Source organism: Ammospiza caudacuta, chromosome Z, assembly GCF_027887145.1.
Source record: "Ammospiza caudacuta isolate bAmmCau1 chromosome Z, bAmmCau1.pri, whole genome shotgun sequence".
In the NCBI taxonomy this organism is placed as follows: domain Eukaryota; kingdom Metazoa; phylum Chordata; class Aves; order Passeriformes; family Passerellidae; genus Ammospiza; species Ammospiza caudacuta.
In genome coordinates, this window is record NC_080632.1 from 49,867,488 (window position 1) to 49,883,469 (window position 15,982).

A 15,982-nucleotide genomic window follows, 5' to 3' on the forward strand; every position below is an offset into this window, starting at 1 on the left:
TAAACCACATTTCCCTCCACACCACTTTCTCTCGGCATTGCCATAATTGCAAGTTTCCTCATTAGTTTTCTGACACTCCAACAAAGTCTGTAATTTTATTTCTGTCTCCATTCTACAGACATGGCCTTAAATAATGCCAGGTTTCTCAGATACCCTTGAACTTCAGGACACTGTCAGAAGTAATGTGTAACTAGAAGATCTGTTGTGGGAGAAAATAAAAGTTAGATTTCTAAATATATATCAAAATATATCTTGTGTTATAGATGGCAGAATTCTTTAAAAGCCTCTACAATTCTGATTCCCTCTGAAATAAGAAAAAAAAAATCAAATAGAAGTTAGGCACAGAAAGGTCTGAAGAGAGGTTTTCTCCTTGTCTTCATGAGCATCTTTTCATTCTTTTCCAAACAAGATGAGAAAAATCTAAAATATAAAGACAGGTTTAAATTTCTGTAGCCAGAAGGAAAAGTGGGGGTAGGGGAATTCGCAAGACAGCACATTTACATTTAACTAGGAAATTTTTGCATGAGCTATACAGAAGGTGGACTGTGGCTCAAAGAGTGGAAGGGAATAGCCTCTTACAGAAATAATTTCCATGGATGGAACATCCTTTCTGTAAAACAACTGCTATATTTCAAAACTACTTTTGTTAATAAATTCTAACAAAATTAAAGCTCAGCAGATGAACTAATACACATGCAAAGTGATAAATTATTATATCTGCTTCCACAAAATAGAATTTGATTAAAATGATTTTAATATTAGTAGCCTTTAAAACATTCTCATTAATTTCAAACTTTAAGGTCCTTAGACAGTGACATATTTCCTATTTGCCAAAACACTTACTACATACATCTAGTTTCCTATAAACATAATAAAGTAAGTTATTAGTCAACTTAGTTATTAATAAATATTAATTATTTAATTATATAAAATTATAATTAAATTACATTTTAACCAGTTTAACTTAGTTAGTTAAACTAGTTAAAATATAATTTAGAGCTGCACAGGAATCAAGGTAATAATTTTCCTCAGACAACCATATATGATCATACTCAATGCACATATAAAAGGACAGATGACAGGATGCTACAGTACTGCAAAAATATTTGTATTCAAGCTCAGATTCTCACTGTTATTAAGGAGTATATACACACATACTGTACACATGCTCAAATAGGACAAAGGTGTGATCCAGAATTCTATATCGAGACTCCCTGATTACCATAGGAACAGAGTATGTTTAAGCAGAACATCAGAAACAACATGATCTGCACTAATTTGTCAAGTTATCACCCTTATCATAACTAAGCTGAGACTTGGCATATTTCAAGCTGTAAAAAAATCAAAAGACAACCAGCTGTTAACCAGTATCCCAGAAAATTATTTTAAAAACCAAGGCTTCCAGCATTCACATTCCTTATGTACGTGGCCAAGTTAGGAATAATGAAAGTGATGAGCAGCATTCATGAATTATGTCTAGCCAGACAGAGAAGGCCAAGTGACTTCCTTCAAAAATGGGGAAAAAGGGATGGGCACATAAGGAGGAAAGAAACCATTAGGGATGTGGTATAATTAACACTGCACAAGATGACTTGGAGTATTCTTCCATAAAAAAAAAAAAACCAAACAAACCAGGAGAGAGAAACCAAAGAGAGAGGTTAAACAACCTCTTCTGAGCAAAAGTGAAAACTTTATAATGAAAACAAGCAAACAAACAAAAAAAAATCAGGTGTTTGTGGAAAAAAGAATGGCTTGATTACAAAACATTATCAAGTCTCAAGAAAATCACCAGCAGATTTAGCTTGATGTCATGACCACTGTCAGGGAGGAACAACTCACATTTGTTCTCACTTAAATGACTGCCATGTCCTCATGATTATGAATGACATTTTGTTAGCCTACATTATTTACCAAACCATTGGTTCCCAACATGTGGTCATCAGTGTGATCAGTATGATCCAACTGCTTTGTAAAGCTATAACTCTGCAATATTTTCAATTAAAAATTCATCATGAAACCTGGTAACCAGAGTAGTTGAGCAACCTCTATTATCAATAGCCAAGAGCTAATAAAAGAAAAGACAAATAAAAAAACCCCATATATATGATTCAAAAGGGGCACGGTAGACTAACAGAGGTGGAACAGAAATTGTAATAAGTTTAACATATGTCATTTGATATAAGAAAGAAAAAAAAAATGACAGGCAAAGGACAGGAAAGAGAGGAAAACTATTCAAAAAAGTATTTTCACAGACTGCAAAGGTAGGAACATAGGCACAGCTCCAGAAACTTTAGGTTGTTGTTGGGTTGTTACAATAAGATGATGAGAGCAAAATGTCATTAAAGCAAAAACATAAAATTTGTGGGCTTTACATCCTTTTTCAGAAATAGTCTGGTCTCATGAGAAATACACAAAAGAACAAAGATTTTGTTATACAGGATTTCAACATGGAATATGCCACAAATTTCTCTTGTTTCATAGCTGTCAAACAGCAGTTTATCATACCATCTTTACTGTCAAAAGGGGAACATAATATGGAATAGCAGCCAGTAAGGTTTATGTAGCTAAAACACTAAATCAAATCAGCCCTACAAATAGGGACCAAACATTATGCTATATGTACTTCACTACTATAATTATATTAAGATGTAAGGATTTGTGCCACTTTCAAATTAGGAGAAAAACAGATCATATATAGTGCCCCAAACTATTCTCCATAACAGAGAAAAAAATTATGCTTTACTATCACATATTAAAAATATGACTGGAGCACTCTTCAAAATATTAGGAAGAATTTTTAACATAGTTATATTTTAACTACTTTTTCTTACACAGGAAAAAATCATTTAGAGATTACTTGAAAAGTTAACTATTTTTAAATTCCTAGTTTATAATTTCTGCTCTGTGATATGGTCAATGCACAGCCCTGCAGGTGAAGTACCTAGCTGCTAAATTATTTCTCAGATCTATTACCCCATGAAACTAAAAATATAAGAAGTCCTGTAACTCTAAACACGCCATTAGTCACAGCAATCTTTCACTCTCTATAAATTGCTTTTTCTGGAAGGTAAAATATTTAGAACACTATTGTTCCACAATTCTCTCACCTGTAGAGACTTCTTGCTCCCTATTTCAAAAATGAACCAACATCTCTAGTACCAGAAGGAGTTTTATTGCATGAAGTCCAAACCCAAGGCTGCCTGTCTTAGAGAAGATTTACCTCAGGACAACTATCAGAGCAGCCTGGCTCACAGAAATGATAGAACAAAAGACACATAACACTTCCCATCTTCAAACATCACAGTAAGTGGTAATTTTAACAATAAAAGTTGTTTGCATATAGTAGGTATAAGCCAGAAGTAATTAAAAAAAAAGGTCAGTCCAAACTTAGATGGAGCAACTGTTGTAGTATCAGTTCCACGGCTCTACATAAGTAACTAGATTAGGGAGGGAAGGGAAAAAAATTTTTAAAATTAAAAAAAAAAACCAGTACACATTTACTACTTTCCTGAATAGGTTTAAGGATAAATTTAACTTAAACTTCTTTCATTCATGGATGTATTATAGTCCTTACTGTCTCTATAGCCTCAGTAGCAAGTGTGAAAGAGGGGCAGACAGAATTAGTTGAAAAGCTGTATGTTGTGTAGGAGCTTGATTCAATGACAAGCTTCCTCAGGTCATCTCAGCTCACAGGCAGTCAGGACAACTTTTCACAGGCCATGATGTTCCAGAAGATCGCAGTGACCAAATGGCTGGATATGCCAACATATCTTCAGGGATCCGAACTTGACACAGTTACTCCTGATGCAAGTCAAGTATCTGCCTCCTTGGGTGTAATTTTGAATCTTCTGCAGCAAACTGTGTCTCCTCTCTCATTCCTAGCTGGTGCTTAGCACCTTACAATAGAAATGCTGGGCAAGTCATGTGCGTGTGTGCATGCATCTGGCATGCACAGATCAGCAGACTTGTTTTTAAACTCCTTACAGCATAAAAGACACTAGGGGACATTTCTCTGCTTTCTCTTATGGAAAAAGACGTATTTCCCTGTAGCATTAACACTGTAAAATGCTAGTGCAATTGGTTTTCTTGTTTTGATGACTCCACTGCCAGCTGGGATTGAAACCCACATTTTAGTATCAACTACCACGAAAAAAAACTTACATTAATTAAAAAGCCATAGCAGTAATTTAGGAATTTTTCAATTGAAGAGACTCTTCAATGGATATGATCATCTTAAAGAACCTATGTATACCATCTTAAAAGAATTCATACAGAGAATGACTAAAGAATAATGGAGTTTATTTTACTTTTTGCTAAGTGTTAGATATGTAGTCAGCGTGCATTTTCATCAATTAGGCAAGGAACATACTAAATTCTCCCACATAAGTGGCAGATTACTGCACCGATGAGTCCACTATAAACTAATTATGGTAGTTTCATTTCACCAATTGAAAATTTTAACATTTCATCTCACCTCAATTGTGGGTGGATCTTCTCTCTTTTTTCTTATCCATGCTGAAAAAAAATAAAAATAAAATGGATTATTTCAAAGATCAAAAACAGTATTAAAACTCAAAATTATTATTAATTTGTAACAAAAAGTAAGTATTTATGAAAAAATTACACTAGAATTCACCACAATCTGGCAAACCTGTCATTTTCCAAAATGTAGGCACAAGATGTTATTTCCTGTTTCAATACTTGCTCTTCAGAGAAGGGAGAGGTGGGGGATGGTGTCACCTCTATGTAGAGACATTTGGCACGGTTTACATAGCACCTTGGTTGTCAAAACAGGGCTTAAAGAGCAGGGCTTATGGCACAGGCTTATTGTTGAACTTGCAATACAGAGATGAGGTACACCCTAAGAAAATGACTAGCTGACTAATGGAAAGAACAGCCTTAGACCACTCTGGTGAAAAAGGATTCCTGTTCATGCTTCAGACATTCTTAAAGCTGATAAATTTTTATGTTACTACCAGGTAGAATTCAGGTATGAAAGGTTCAGCCCCAGATCTGAGTGAGGGACTGCAGAGCCTGGACTGAACACATCATGTGGCTCTGGGGGATTGCTCACTGCCAGGAGGGGCGGGTACTGTGAGTGGGAGAAGGATTCGCTGGAAAAGACAGCAGAGGAATGAAGGAATGAAAGCAGAGGCAATGAAAGCTGTCCTGTGGCTCAGGGTTTCTGAATGAGATCCACGGATATTTGCCTACTCCTGTCACTATCACTGCTGTTAGCTGGGACTGTCAGGAGGCAACAATCCAGACACCACATCACAGACACTGACAGGTCTCACTTTGTCAATGAATTAAGAGAGAGAGCTCCAACTATTACAGACATTATTTAGAGGAATGACTTAACACCACCTTTTAGAAACACCACTACTGTAGCATTTTTTCATGGCTTTTTAATCTACACATTTGTCTTTTCTGCACATATTTTTCAAATTAATTAGAAGCAGAACACAAGCAGCCAGTAATGAACAGAATGACAAACATAAGGAAAGCCACTTCCAAGTGCAGAGAGACAGAAAAATGTTATTTCATATGTTTGTTTAGGTAATCAAGATTTTTGTTACTATACTTGAAAATTAGAGCAAAAATAACATTTTGCTATAACACACTCAAATTCCTGGCCTCACCTGTTGCCATCTATAAAATACAGAAATGCTTTAAGAAGTATATGTTATGTATTTTAATTTTCTAATACCATCTGTGCTGTATTTTGAAGGGAACCAGGGAATGATTTAGACCAGTCTAAGACACTAAAACCTGCACAGTCATAACATAATCTCATTTCTCAAAAAGCAACTACATAACTAACACCAGCAGCAGTATGCAACTGGTTTTAGAGAGAATAGGTTCCAATTAACATAAGAACAAATGGAGATGAAATGGCAGAACAGCTTGGAATTTATCCAGGATGGCAAGGCCAACAGCCTTGGTTAATGGTAAAGTTTAATGGTAAAATACCTGCAAAGATATGAAGTAAGGTAATACTTTTGGTTCTTGTCTATCAGATGCCACTTCTGAAGATATGTAGTTTTAAACGTCTTTCTCAGACTACTTTTCTTAAAAGCATCCCTGTCATCTCTTCTCAGCATTCCTAACAAATAAATAGGTCCAAATCTATTGTCCTTGTGGAGAAGTGACAGACCTATAAAGAGTTAGCATCACACTTTCTGCAAGTTTTATGTCAGTGGAAAGAAAAACAGCCCAATAATGTAATCAAAATACAAATACATGACTTTCTATTAAAACTATAGAATTATATAACTTTTTGTATGCACCTGTAGTAGCACTTACAAACATTTAAATTCTACTAGGACTTCAAACTGCAAAATCTGGTAAGATGAAAGACTAAACTGAGACTGTCACTTCCCAGCTGGCAGCCTTGCATACACTCTGTAACAAAACCGACCATGCTATTGAAGAAAATCTTATCACATAAGCATTTCCTCCTGAAGGAAGTTACCTTTGTCCATACTCAGCAACAGTTCAGATTACTGAAATACTTGGCAACATCATTCAGAAAAAATGTAAAAAGCAGTAGAGATTTCAGATACAGCAAAGTGTGTATACTAAACACTAATCAATAAAACATACAGCTGGAGGAAGGCAAAAATACTAGTTCAAAATGCCTCATAAAAAGTAAAGCATAAATCATCAAAATTTAACAGATTACTTTCAACGAAATATCATCTAATTTGCCATGCCTTGCTTCTGACCTATGGAAGGACAGTACCACTGTTTTCTATCCCACAGCTATCAACATGTAAAAATTGCTTTACTTTATTTGAAATTGCCTGTATTTTCTTAAAACACCAGCAGCATTTTAATTTCAGATCATTATAATAACTGATCCTCAAAGAAAAAATTTGAAATAAAAATTAAGCTGCAGCCAAAAAGTACTGCTGAAATATAAACAGTACAATAGATTTTCTTTCAAGACCACTTGTGACTTTTAGCAGTTTTTTGACTAATGATTTTCAGATGAATGGAATACTTCTAGTAAATTATTTTATAATTTAATTATCTACCTCATTTTAAAAGCTGCAAACAAAACAGTGAAGGGTAACAAAATCACATATGTCCTGTGAACAAAGGCCGTGAAATAAGGACCACTCCACAATACACTTTCATTCATTAACTGAACTCAGTACCAACACTCAAACGCAAAGAAACAAACGTTAATTTAGGAAGAGTTTTCGTATCAAACATTCCATAATAGAACTGCATCTATTTAAATACATAAATAATGCATACAGTTTTAACACTGTGCTCTTTTTCTTTCCAGTTATAACAACACGTGAATACTTGGTTTTATTTGAGATAGTAACCTTTCTGTTTTCTAATAAATGTCAGGAGTACAAATCTTTTTCAGCTTAACGGTACATAAAACTTGTTGGCACAAATATTGATACCATTTTCTGAATTACTACAAGTACATTAATTTTAATATCTCTCATGAACTGCATAAGAAAGTCATTATTAAATGAAATATTTCTTCACTACCATGTAGCTGAGGCAGGAATATAGTATGAAAACTTACTAAAATCTTTGTAAATCCATAAGATGAATTTAGTTAGACTTAATGTTATCACACTTGTCTGTGCAAATCCACTTCTCAAATATTCTTCATAAAGCTGAAGAAGAAATACGAGCTTAAAAGCAAAGAAAACATCATCTGATTTCAGTATATTTTAGCACACTGCAGTTTAGCATCCACTAGTTTGATCAGTCTTTCAAAAGAACACATTTTACTAATAATTCACCTGACCACTTAATCTTTGGGGCTAAGAATGGGAGGACTCTTAATTCACACCAGTTTTTATGTTGTCTTTGAGATAGGAGAATTTTTAAAAGCCTTTAAAATCCTTGACTTTTAAGTTACTGATAAAATTTTGAGCACCCAACACACAGTTCAAAAAAAGCACCAACACCTCATAACTCAGGTGTAAGAGAAATTCATGGTAGCATAGGGAGAATGAAGGTGTACAAAAATATAACCGATTTCCTACTGAGTTCGCACTATGTTTAACAAAATTCAAGTAAATAATATGTTGAAGTTATATATTTTGCATTCTCTTTATGTATCTGCCTATATCCAGATACAAAATACATATATCTGTGTATACAGTTGAGTAAAGAAAAAGTTCTTGTACCTTTCTTAATGATCTGCATTACACCTTCAGTGAATGCACTTTTAGATTACGCAACAGCTTTATACTATAGTCAAATATTTGTTCATGGAAACAAGGTAGGTAGGTAGGTGCTATATTACATTATATTTGAACAACATATGCACACACACACATATATATATATATTTAATTAAAAGTTGACAGTTATAGCTGGGAAAAAGTTTTTCATTACATTCCCACTCCCCAAGCTAACAAAACAAAATGCCTTCACCATTGTCAGCCAAGATATTTTAAACCTGGCAGAGAAGGTAAAATGTATGTACTGAGTGCAACCACAACATCCCCCTGCACACCAAAGCTTTGGCAAAATGAATCATTGTCCCCATTTAAAACTGCTGCTTCTAATTTTATCTGGATGTACTCATGTTAATTCTACCTTTGTCTAAAAGGAATTTGGCAAGTAAGCCGGACATTTCCTACCTTGAGACATTCGCATTCTTTCATCAGCACTCATTTGCATTCTTATTAGTATGCATGAAATTTTCATTGAACTTTAAGTCTCCTACTGGTAGATAACACACTGCAATGGCCATAGAAAGTGAACATGCAAATTAAGACTCCCATTAATCACTAAATGTTACCAAGAAAAAGAAGAGACATTATGAGTAGATGGCAATAAAATGCTGTAAGAAGAACATCTTCTCCGAATCTCTGTGGTATGTAAAATTTCAGATGTCCTCTCATGAGCACTACTGACATGTCTTGAGGAAGTAAATCCCACATATTTGAGTAGGTGAACATTCAGAACTAAAATACAGAAATGTTATCTGTTGTGTGCATCCATACTGCCTAAGGAAAAGTAGGCACTCACACTCTGAAGTAAAATATAAGAGACTTCACTGAAACAAAACCAGGCAATATTTGCATTATTATTGTATACAAATATTGGTATATGGATTGCATTCTAAATTTAAAACTACAGCACAAGAGGGAATACACTTTTGAATTTTTAAAATTAAAATTAAAGGTATACAAAGAGCTAACACTGAGGATAACACAAGGGATTCTGTTTTAGCTTTACAGAAGCCTTGATGTACATTTCAGAACTTTTAATAATATTCAGAGGTCTGAGAATGTAGATAATTCAATCCTCCAGAGCACTGAAAACTAACATCTTTAGGATAAAATTTTCAGATGAGTCCTTCAGGAGTAAACCCTTGGCCTTGTATTCACTAAACTCCCAGGATCAGTACACAAACAACCTCTCCAGTCGAAGAAACAGCTTGCACAGGTTGAGTCTGTGATCTAGATGATGCTTTATAGCTTTCTACTTGGTCTCCTCTACTTTATTACATGTTTAAAACTTGATAAACACACTACCAGAATCAGTTCCTTATGTTACCAGCTGTCCAAGTTGCATGTCTTAGGTACAGAATAAGATTTAACTTGTCCCCTCTTCCAATTTCTCTACAGCCTGTTCCCACTCCTTACACTATCCTTTGTCCCTGGTTTCATGTAAGCTCTCCTCAGACAAGTGATACCTGTAAGTATTTCCAGGGATGGTACTTTCATTAATTTTGGTCATAAGAGGTTTCTTTTTCTAGTCATACAGTCAGTTGTACAGTTGTGCAGGGTAACAAAGAAAGGGAAAGGGTGCTGGAATGACTGCTTTTAAATGAGGAGGCCATTTAGAACTGTCCACAAGTAAAAAACCCTGAGTCCTAGCAGGACAAAGACAGTACAGGTAAAAGCAGCTCTCTCCAGGTCTCAAGAAAAGGAGGAGATAAGGCAACAGACTCTTCAGCACAGTCCTAAAAGTGAAAAGCCTGAGAAGGAGGAGAGCCAGCCAAAACTTAAGCAGAGGCCATGGATATCAAAGTACATACACAGGGTTTGGAGAAAAGGCACCTGGAGATGTAAGTGTGTGCCCAGCAGAGTCCAAGAGCAAAGAGAAAACAAAGTAGGAAATATTAAATAAGATTCTAACCTTATATTTATCTTTTACTGTTCAGAGGAAACAGCAAGTATTTTAGAACTCCTTCAGCAAAGTCTCAGGCAATTTGCTGGAATGATCAGCATCCATAATAGCACGAATTATAACATGAACACCCACAGAAAAAATGTACTGGGATATTTTCAAGCATCTGGACAGAAGATACACAGTGAAAGTTCAGCACAGGTCCTGTGGGCCTGGAAAACTTCTAGACCAATGTTAAAGAGGAAAAAATTGGGATAGAAATGTAAAGAGCATTTCAGCAAAGTGTGTCTAAAAATCTTGAATTAAACTTCTTTTACTCAGATAACTGTCTTCTATAGTTGTATTTGAACTACTACTACACTTTCCATGCCTTCTCATTTTCAACTAATTAATAATTTCTTTTTTACAGGAGGCAAAAAAGAAATAGTGATAAATCGAAATTCAGAGCATCTTAAATCCCTTACACCCCACAATATGTAGCCAAGACAAAATAGGTCTTTCAACAACTTCTCCACCCACAGCAGAAGTACCAGTTTTGGCTTGTTAAAATTCTACATCCATAAAACCATTTGCAAAGGTTAGACTAGCATTGGACAAAAAAGTACAGCCTAGCCTTTTTTCTGGAATTCCCATCTTTATCTCTCAGAAGCATACACTACACACCCTTCTGGTTAATAAATGCACTGGGGGAAAAAGCACGCATGTATCTCTTCTTTCTAGAGAAATTCAGTAGTGTTGTGGTTGAGGAATGGGACTCCCCAGTTTACTTCTCCCACAAAAGTTCCCCAAACCACAGAGCCAACCGCTTGCTCCCTCTCCCCTCCTCTTCCACCCTTCCCCACTGAGGGTGGCCAGGGAGGAGGATGGGAGGCACAAAAGGTAAAGATCATGGGGTGAGATAACAATTTACTGGAAACAGCAGTAAGAGAAGAAAACAAACATAAATTAATACTCATAAAAGCATACAAAAGAGAGGGCAATTTACATGCAAAATGCTCACCAAGGATGATGTGAGATGACCACAGCCATGTTTTTTCCCAATCAGAAGCCACACCCTTTTTCTCAGAAGCCAGAGTCCCCTTCCCCTACTGCCAGCAATGACCTAAGGCAGCATGGTATAACATCTGGATTCTGGCCACACCCTGTTAGCCACACCATCTCTTGGTGATTGCAAAAATTAACTCCATCCTTGGCCAAAATCAGGACAAGTACTTAAGAGGAAAAGACTATTACTCAATCTGAAAACTGCAAATTTTCCTTTCCTCTGTGAATTCTTTGCTGACAATGTATTTGTATTTGCTGACAACATCACAAAGACAAAACCCCACAGATACGAAGATGAGGAAGTTAAGCAATAAAAATGTAAACATAGCTCATAACAACAGGACTGGCCAGGTTATTGCTTCTTCTCTAAAACAAATCTGAACAGGATGCCTTGATTTGAAAAGTGTGTCCCAGGTCTGCCAGCTGCACCGTTTTAGACAAGGTCCATATACCCTTGAGGGTACATGGTATTTGAATTTAAGGTCTTGTCACACACAACATCCCAAAAATCTGCAACTTCCAAGGCACCACACTGTCAAATCCCACGGATTTGTGCTAAATTTCTGAAGAGAGATATAGCAGAGGATTTTTAGTGCTACACAGATCCCAATAGCATGAAGCAATGGGTTTGTATAGCAATTTGGTTGAACACTGCAGTCTAACCCCATTAAGAAAAGGATTATTAGCCCACACCCATCTGAGACAGTCTGACTGTCCACGTTGTGTTCCTGTTAATTCCAGACAAGTGCAGACAGAGACTACCAAACTGTCCTGGATGAGAATTCCTTCACAGGAGAGCAGAGTTACCTGAAGCTTCATATATGCTTCATATATGCTTCTTGGTGTCTGTGGTGCAGTGTTTGCATGACAGTCACAGAGAACTAAGATGAGCTCTGATAGAGAACTTTTAGACAAGGAAGAAGACCTTCAGAAAGCTGGATGAATAGCATCCATCCATTCAAGCACCAGATGATTTAGTTAGGACAGGCCTATCAGGTTGCTGCTCTCCTTCAGCAGATGGCTCTCTTGGACTGACAAAGAAGCAGAAACAGCTAGAGCAAGACTTGCCAAACCCCTGTGGGTACTGCAGCAGTCGAAGACAGAAACTGTTGATACCGTGGTTTCACCATAGCTGGCAAACACTGCCAATAGTGTTGAAACACTTTCAGAAGCTTTCTGCTCTTAATACTAGCCTCAGTTGATCACAGCAAAAATCCTAGGAATTAGTGTAATGACAATGATAAAAAAAAAGGTAAGAATGTTTTCTATTTCTCCACTGACTCCATTAAGGGAAATAATGGGCCTGAAGTTTTCTTTTTGCTCAGTATCATCTCCCTCAGAGAAGAGCATTAAGCATAAAGGAAAGAAAATTAGGTAAACAAGTATAATAAGACATTTCCTCCAAACATGTTGTAGACTGTTTATCAGTAATATCTGTATATATTATATAAGAACAATTTTTCTTCCACCAATACTTTTAACCTCTTACTAACTCACTCAAACTTCCAGCAAGTAGAATAGTTCATGACAAGGAATTCCAGAGCTAAATTACACACTGCTTAAAATCTGTTTGCTTTAAACCTAACAATTTCTGAGAGATGTCTAGGTATTTTACTCTCCCAAAAGCATGTTGAGTAATGGGTAGCCTCTACATAGGATTTCAGGGATTCCTTGCTCATACTATTTCAGGGATTCCTTAATTATGCTGCAGAATCCTGGATTTTAAGTCACATTTAACCCCACACTTGGCTCAAGCACCTAACAACTTCAAAGACCAACATATACTCCTCTTGTTTTTCTCTAAGAGCTGATCAGCTAATCCTAAGGAAATGCGCTAACTTCCCTGAAATGTTTATTACATCACAAATTTTCAGACAAGAATTTAATCAAGACGGTTACTTATTAACATGTTCTCCAACTCTCTACTAGATTGCGCAAGGGAGAATATAGGAAACCTAATACACTGTAAAAAAAGCAGCCCCATCACTGGTGACACCAATATGCACATCAACTGACCTACATATTAACACTGCAGTGAAGGAATAATAAGGAAGTTTTGTTTTATTTAATGCACTTCATGCTGGTTATTCAATCAGATCCTCCACAGGCATAAATATTTTCACATTTAATAGGAGTAAGTCATCTCCACATAGGCTTTACTTTCATTAAATACTAAGTACTGACTTCTCAAACAAAATTTATCCTATTTTTAAAGAGGCTACTTCAAGAATTCATATTGTTATGCAGTTAAATACAGAGCCTACATTCAATGCCAAAATTTTCTTGAAATAAAACTAAAATATTTACCTTCCCATTCTGCTGGAAAGTCACCAATTTGATACTGATATGCTTCACGATTTACTGCTTCTACAAATCTTCTTTCCGGTATAATCTGCCCTAAAGCAGAAAAAAAAGAATGAAAAATACATATATTTATATTATGTATTTTCTATATAATCTTATATAGCTATATAAAAATATATTATATAAATATTTTATTATACTTATGTCTTTTTATACAATAGGTATTTTATATTCTATATTTCTATATCAATTTATAATTGCTGATCACCTTATCATCTTGAAAGAATGTATTTATTCACGTGAGTGCAATGACATACAGGATGAAAATGAAAGATTAAAATACTGAGAAAATTATTACCATCTAGACGTCAGTTTGAAATATTATATTTCAGTAACTTCAAGAAAAGCTTCCATGTTCTATTTTGAAGTTACTTGTATTATTGATTATGGAAAAACAGGACTCAAAGTTCACTGGGTTAGGTTTGCAAAGTTATCAGGTCACATCATCTCCAACCACTGTCATCTGCCTTGTGCTTGTGAGACTTTTCACAACTACCTATAAACTAAATATTTTCTTTGTTAAAAAACAAAAACCAGAAGGTAGGAATCTGACAGGGAACACTCAGTATATTGAAAGGGGAGACAGTGTGGGGAACTTGAGTCTACATCCCACATTCTGATTGTATTACTGCCAAGGAAGAATTAAAAACTTTGAACTGTAAGGTGGAACACAGCAGATTGACTGTCAGATTTTATGCTACTTTATGGAGAAAGAGTATTTTAAATTGCTTTTTAAAGCAGCAGGTACTGGAAATATATATAAGGTTCCCATCCCTCATAGGGGAAAAACCCAACAATATTCCCTAGGCTCTTTCTACCAGCTTCTTCTCTTCCTGGGGTGCTGATAAGCAGAAATTTGACATTTTGAGGAAACATTTAGTATATCTGCACAAAATATTTTATTTCATAATGAAGTGATTAATGCAGTTCATTCCTTCAGTATGCTTTCAACAAGTATTTCAACTGAAGTTATTTTAAAACTGATACCAGTTGAGACTTGGAACCATTAGTTGCTAAATTTCACACTATTATTCATTATTAAGTATTTAATAAAATAAAATAAGAACTTGTATATAATGTGAAATTCCTTTTTAAAGATTTTTCTTTTGCTTTATATTTTATTTTTAAGCAATGCAACATTTTTATTTTTTCAAGATATGCAATCAGGCAAAGAATATTGTGTAGAATGCATTCATCTTCAAAATTAGATATTTTTAATCAATGTTGGAAGTTATGTGATTTATACGTATTTGTTTTATAAGTATACAATTCCTATAAGTTGATGAAATTATAGTTCATACCTAGCTGTAACACAATTTTTTTTCAACAACACCATGGATGATTTTTTTTTCTTACACTGTTCATCTAGAACAGTGATGAACTGTTCTTCATCAACAAAAAAAAAACAAAACCAAAAACTACAGAATTACTTTCTTCCCATGCAGAAGATTTCCAGAAAAGCTGAAGAGGTATCTAATTAGGGCTGATCCTATACAAGTCTCACAAAAAACCACTCTTCTCCCATCTTGTAAAGTTACTACACTTTACTGTAAGAACAGCATATTTTAAAAAACTGTTCTTAATTTCAGTATTACACCATCTGAATAAAGCACCATTAGAAAGAGTAGTGAAGATACCACAACTTGTGACTGATATTATTAAACAAAATATTCCACTTCTTATTCTGCTGCAAGCTTTCACAAAACTCACATAAAAACTCATCCTCCAGATCCCACAAATCACACTGTAGAGCCAAACTCAGAAATTATTTCCCAAACATGTTATTTTGAGTACTGCTGGTGGCTTTTAAGCCTCTCTATATTTGTGATACATGCATGACACTAATTAACTTCAACTGTCTGATTTGCCTTATCCCCTAGGTTTCTTTTGGCAGACCACCACTGACAATTTACATAGGCTTTTGTAGGGAAGATCACACTGAGGTCTCTTCAGATGTAATTAAAACATTTTAATTTTAGGAAAGTGTTTTTCATACTAAAGATTGCCTTTATTGAATGTTCTGCTTCCTATTAATTCATCCCCGTATGTTCAAACAAATACTTGGGTCTTTGCTACACCAATGTAAGAAACTTCACTTGCAAGAGCATACACAAAAAACAATTAAAAATAGCACCATCAAAACAGTTTTAACTTTAAAATTAACCTCATTTTCATGTGACCACTGGATGTTAGAAACACTGAAGAACCATAAATGGATCAAGTTGGGATTATATATGTAACACAATATATCCAATTGCATCTTAAAAAAATAGCAGGTCACTTCAGAAAGAATTTAGCAGATGTACAGAACAGTAACACAGAATATCAGATACAACATCATTTTACATTGAACGCCAAAGTAGCCAAGATTTGCAGGAGTTTTCAAGTCTGCAAAAGGGCCAAGACTACATAATTGACAGATCTTTCAGCAAATGATACAGTATTTACATAT

The 15,982-nt window shown here is 35.2% G+C and overlaps 1 protein-coding gene across 1 annotated transcript in view; it reads right to left on the reverse strand.

The window, feature by feature from the left end:
- Nucleotides 1–15,982, reverse strand: part of NDUFAF2 (NADH:ubiquinone oxidoreductase complex assembly factor 2) — a 57,067-nt gene that overhangs the window by 9,116 nt on the left and 31,969 nt on the right. Inside the window, exons 2-3 of the mRNA XM_058823978.1 lie at nt 13,474–13,563; nt 4,475–4,515 (exon numbers count right to left, since the gene is read on the reverse strand). Of these exons, the coding sequence (XP_058679961.1) occupies nt 4,475–4,515; nt 13,474–13,563 (131 nt within the window). The remainder of the gene's footprint in view (nt 1–4,474; nt 4,516–13,473; nt 13,564–15,982) is intronic.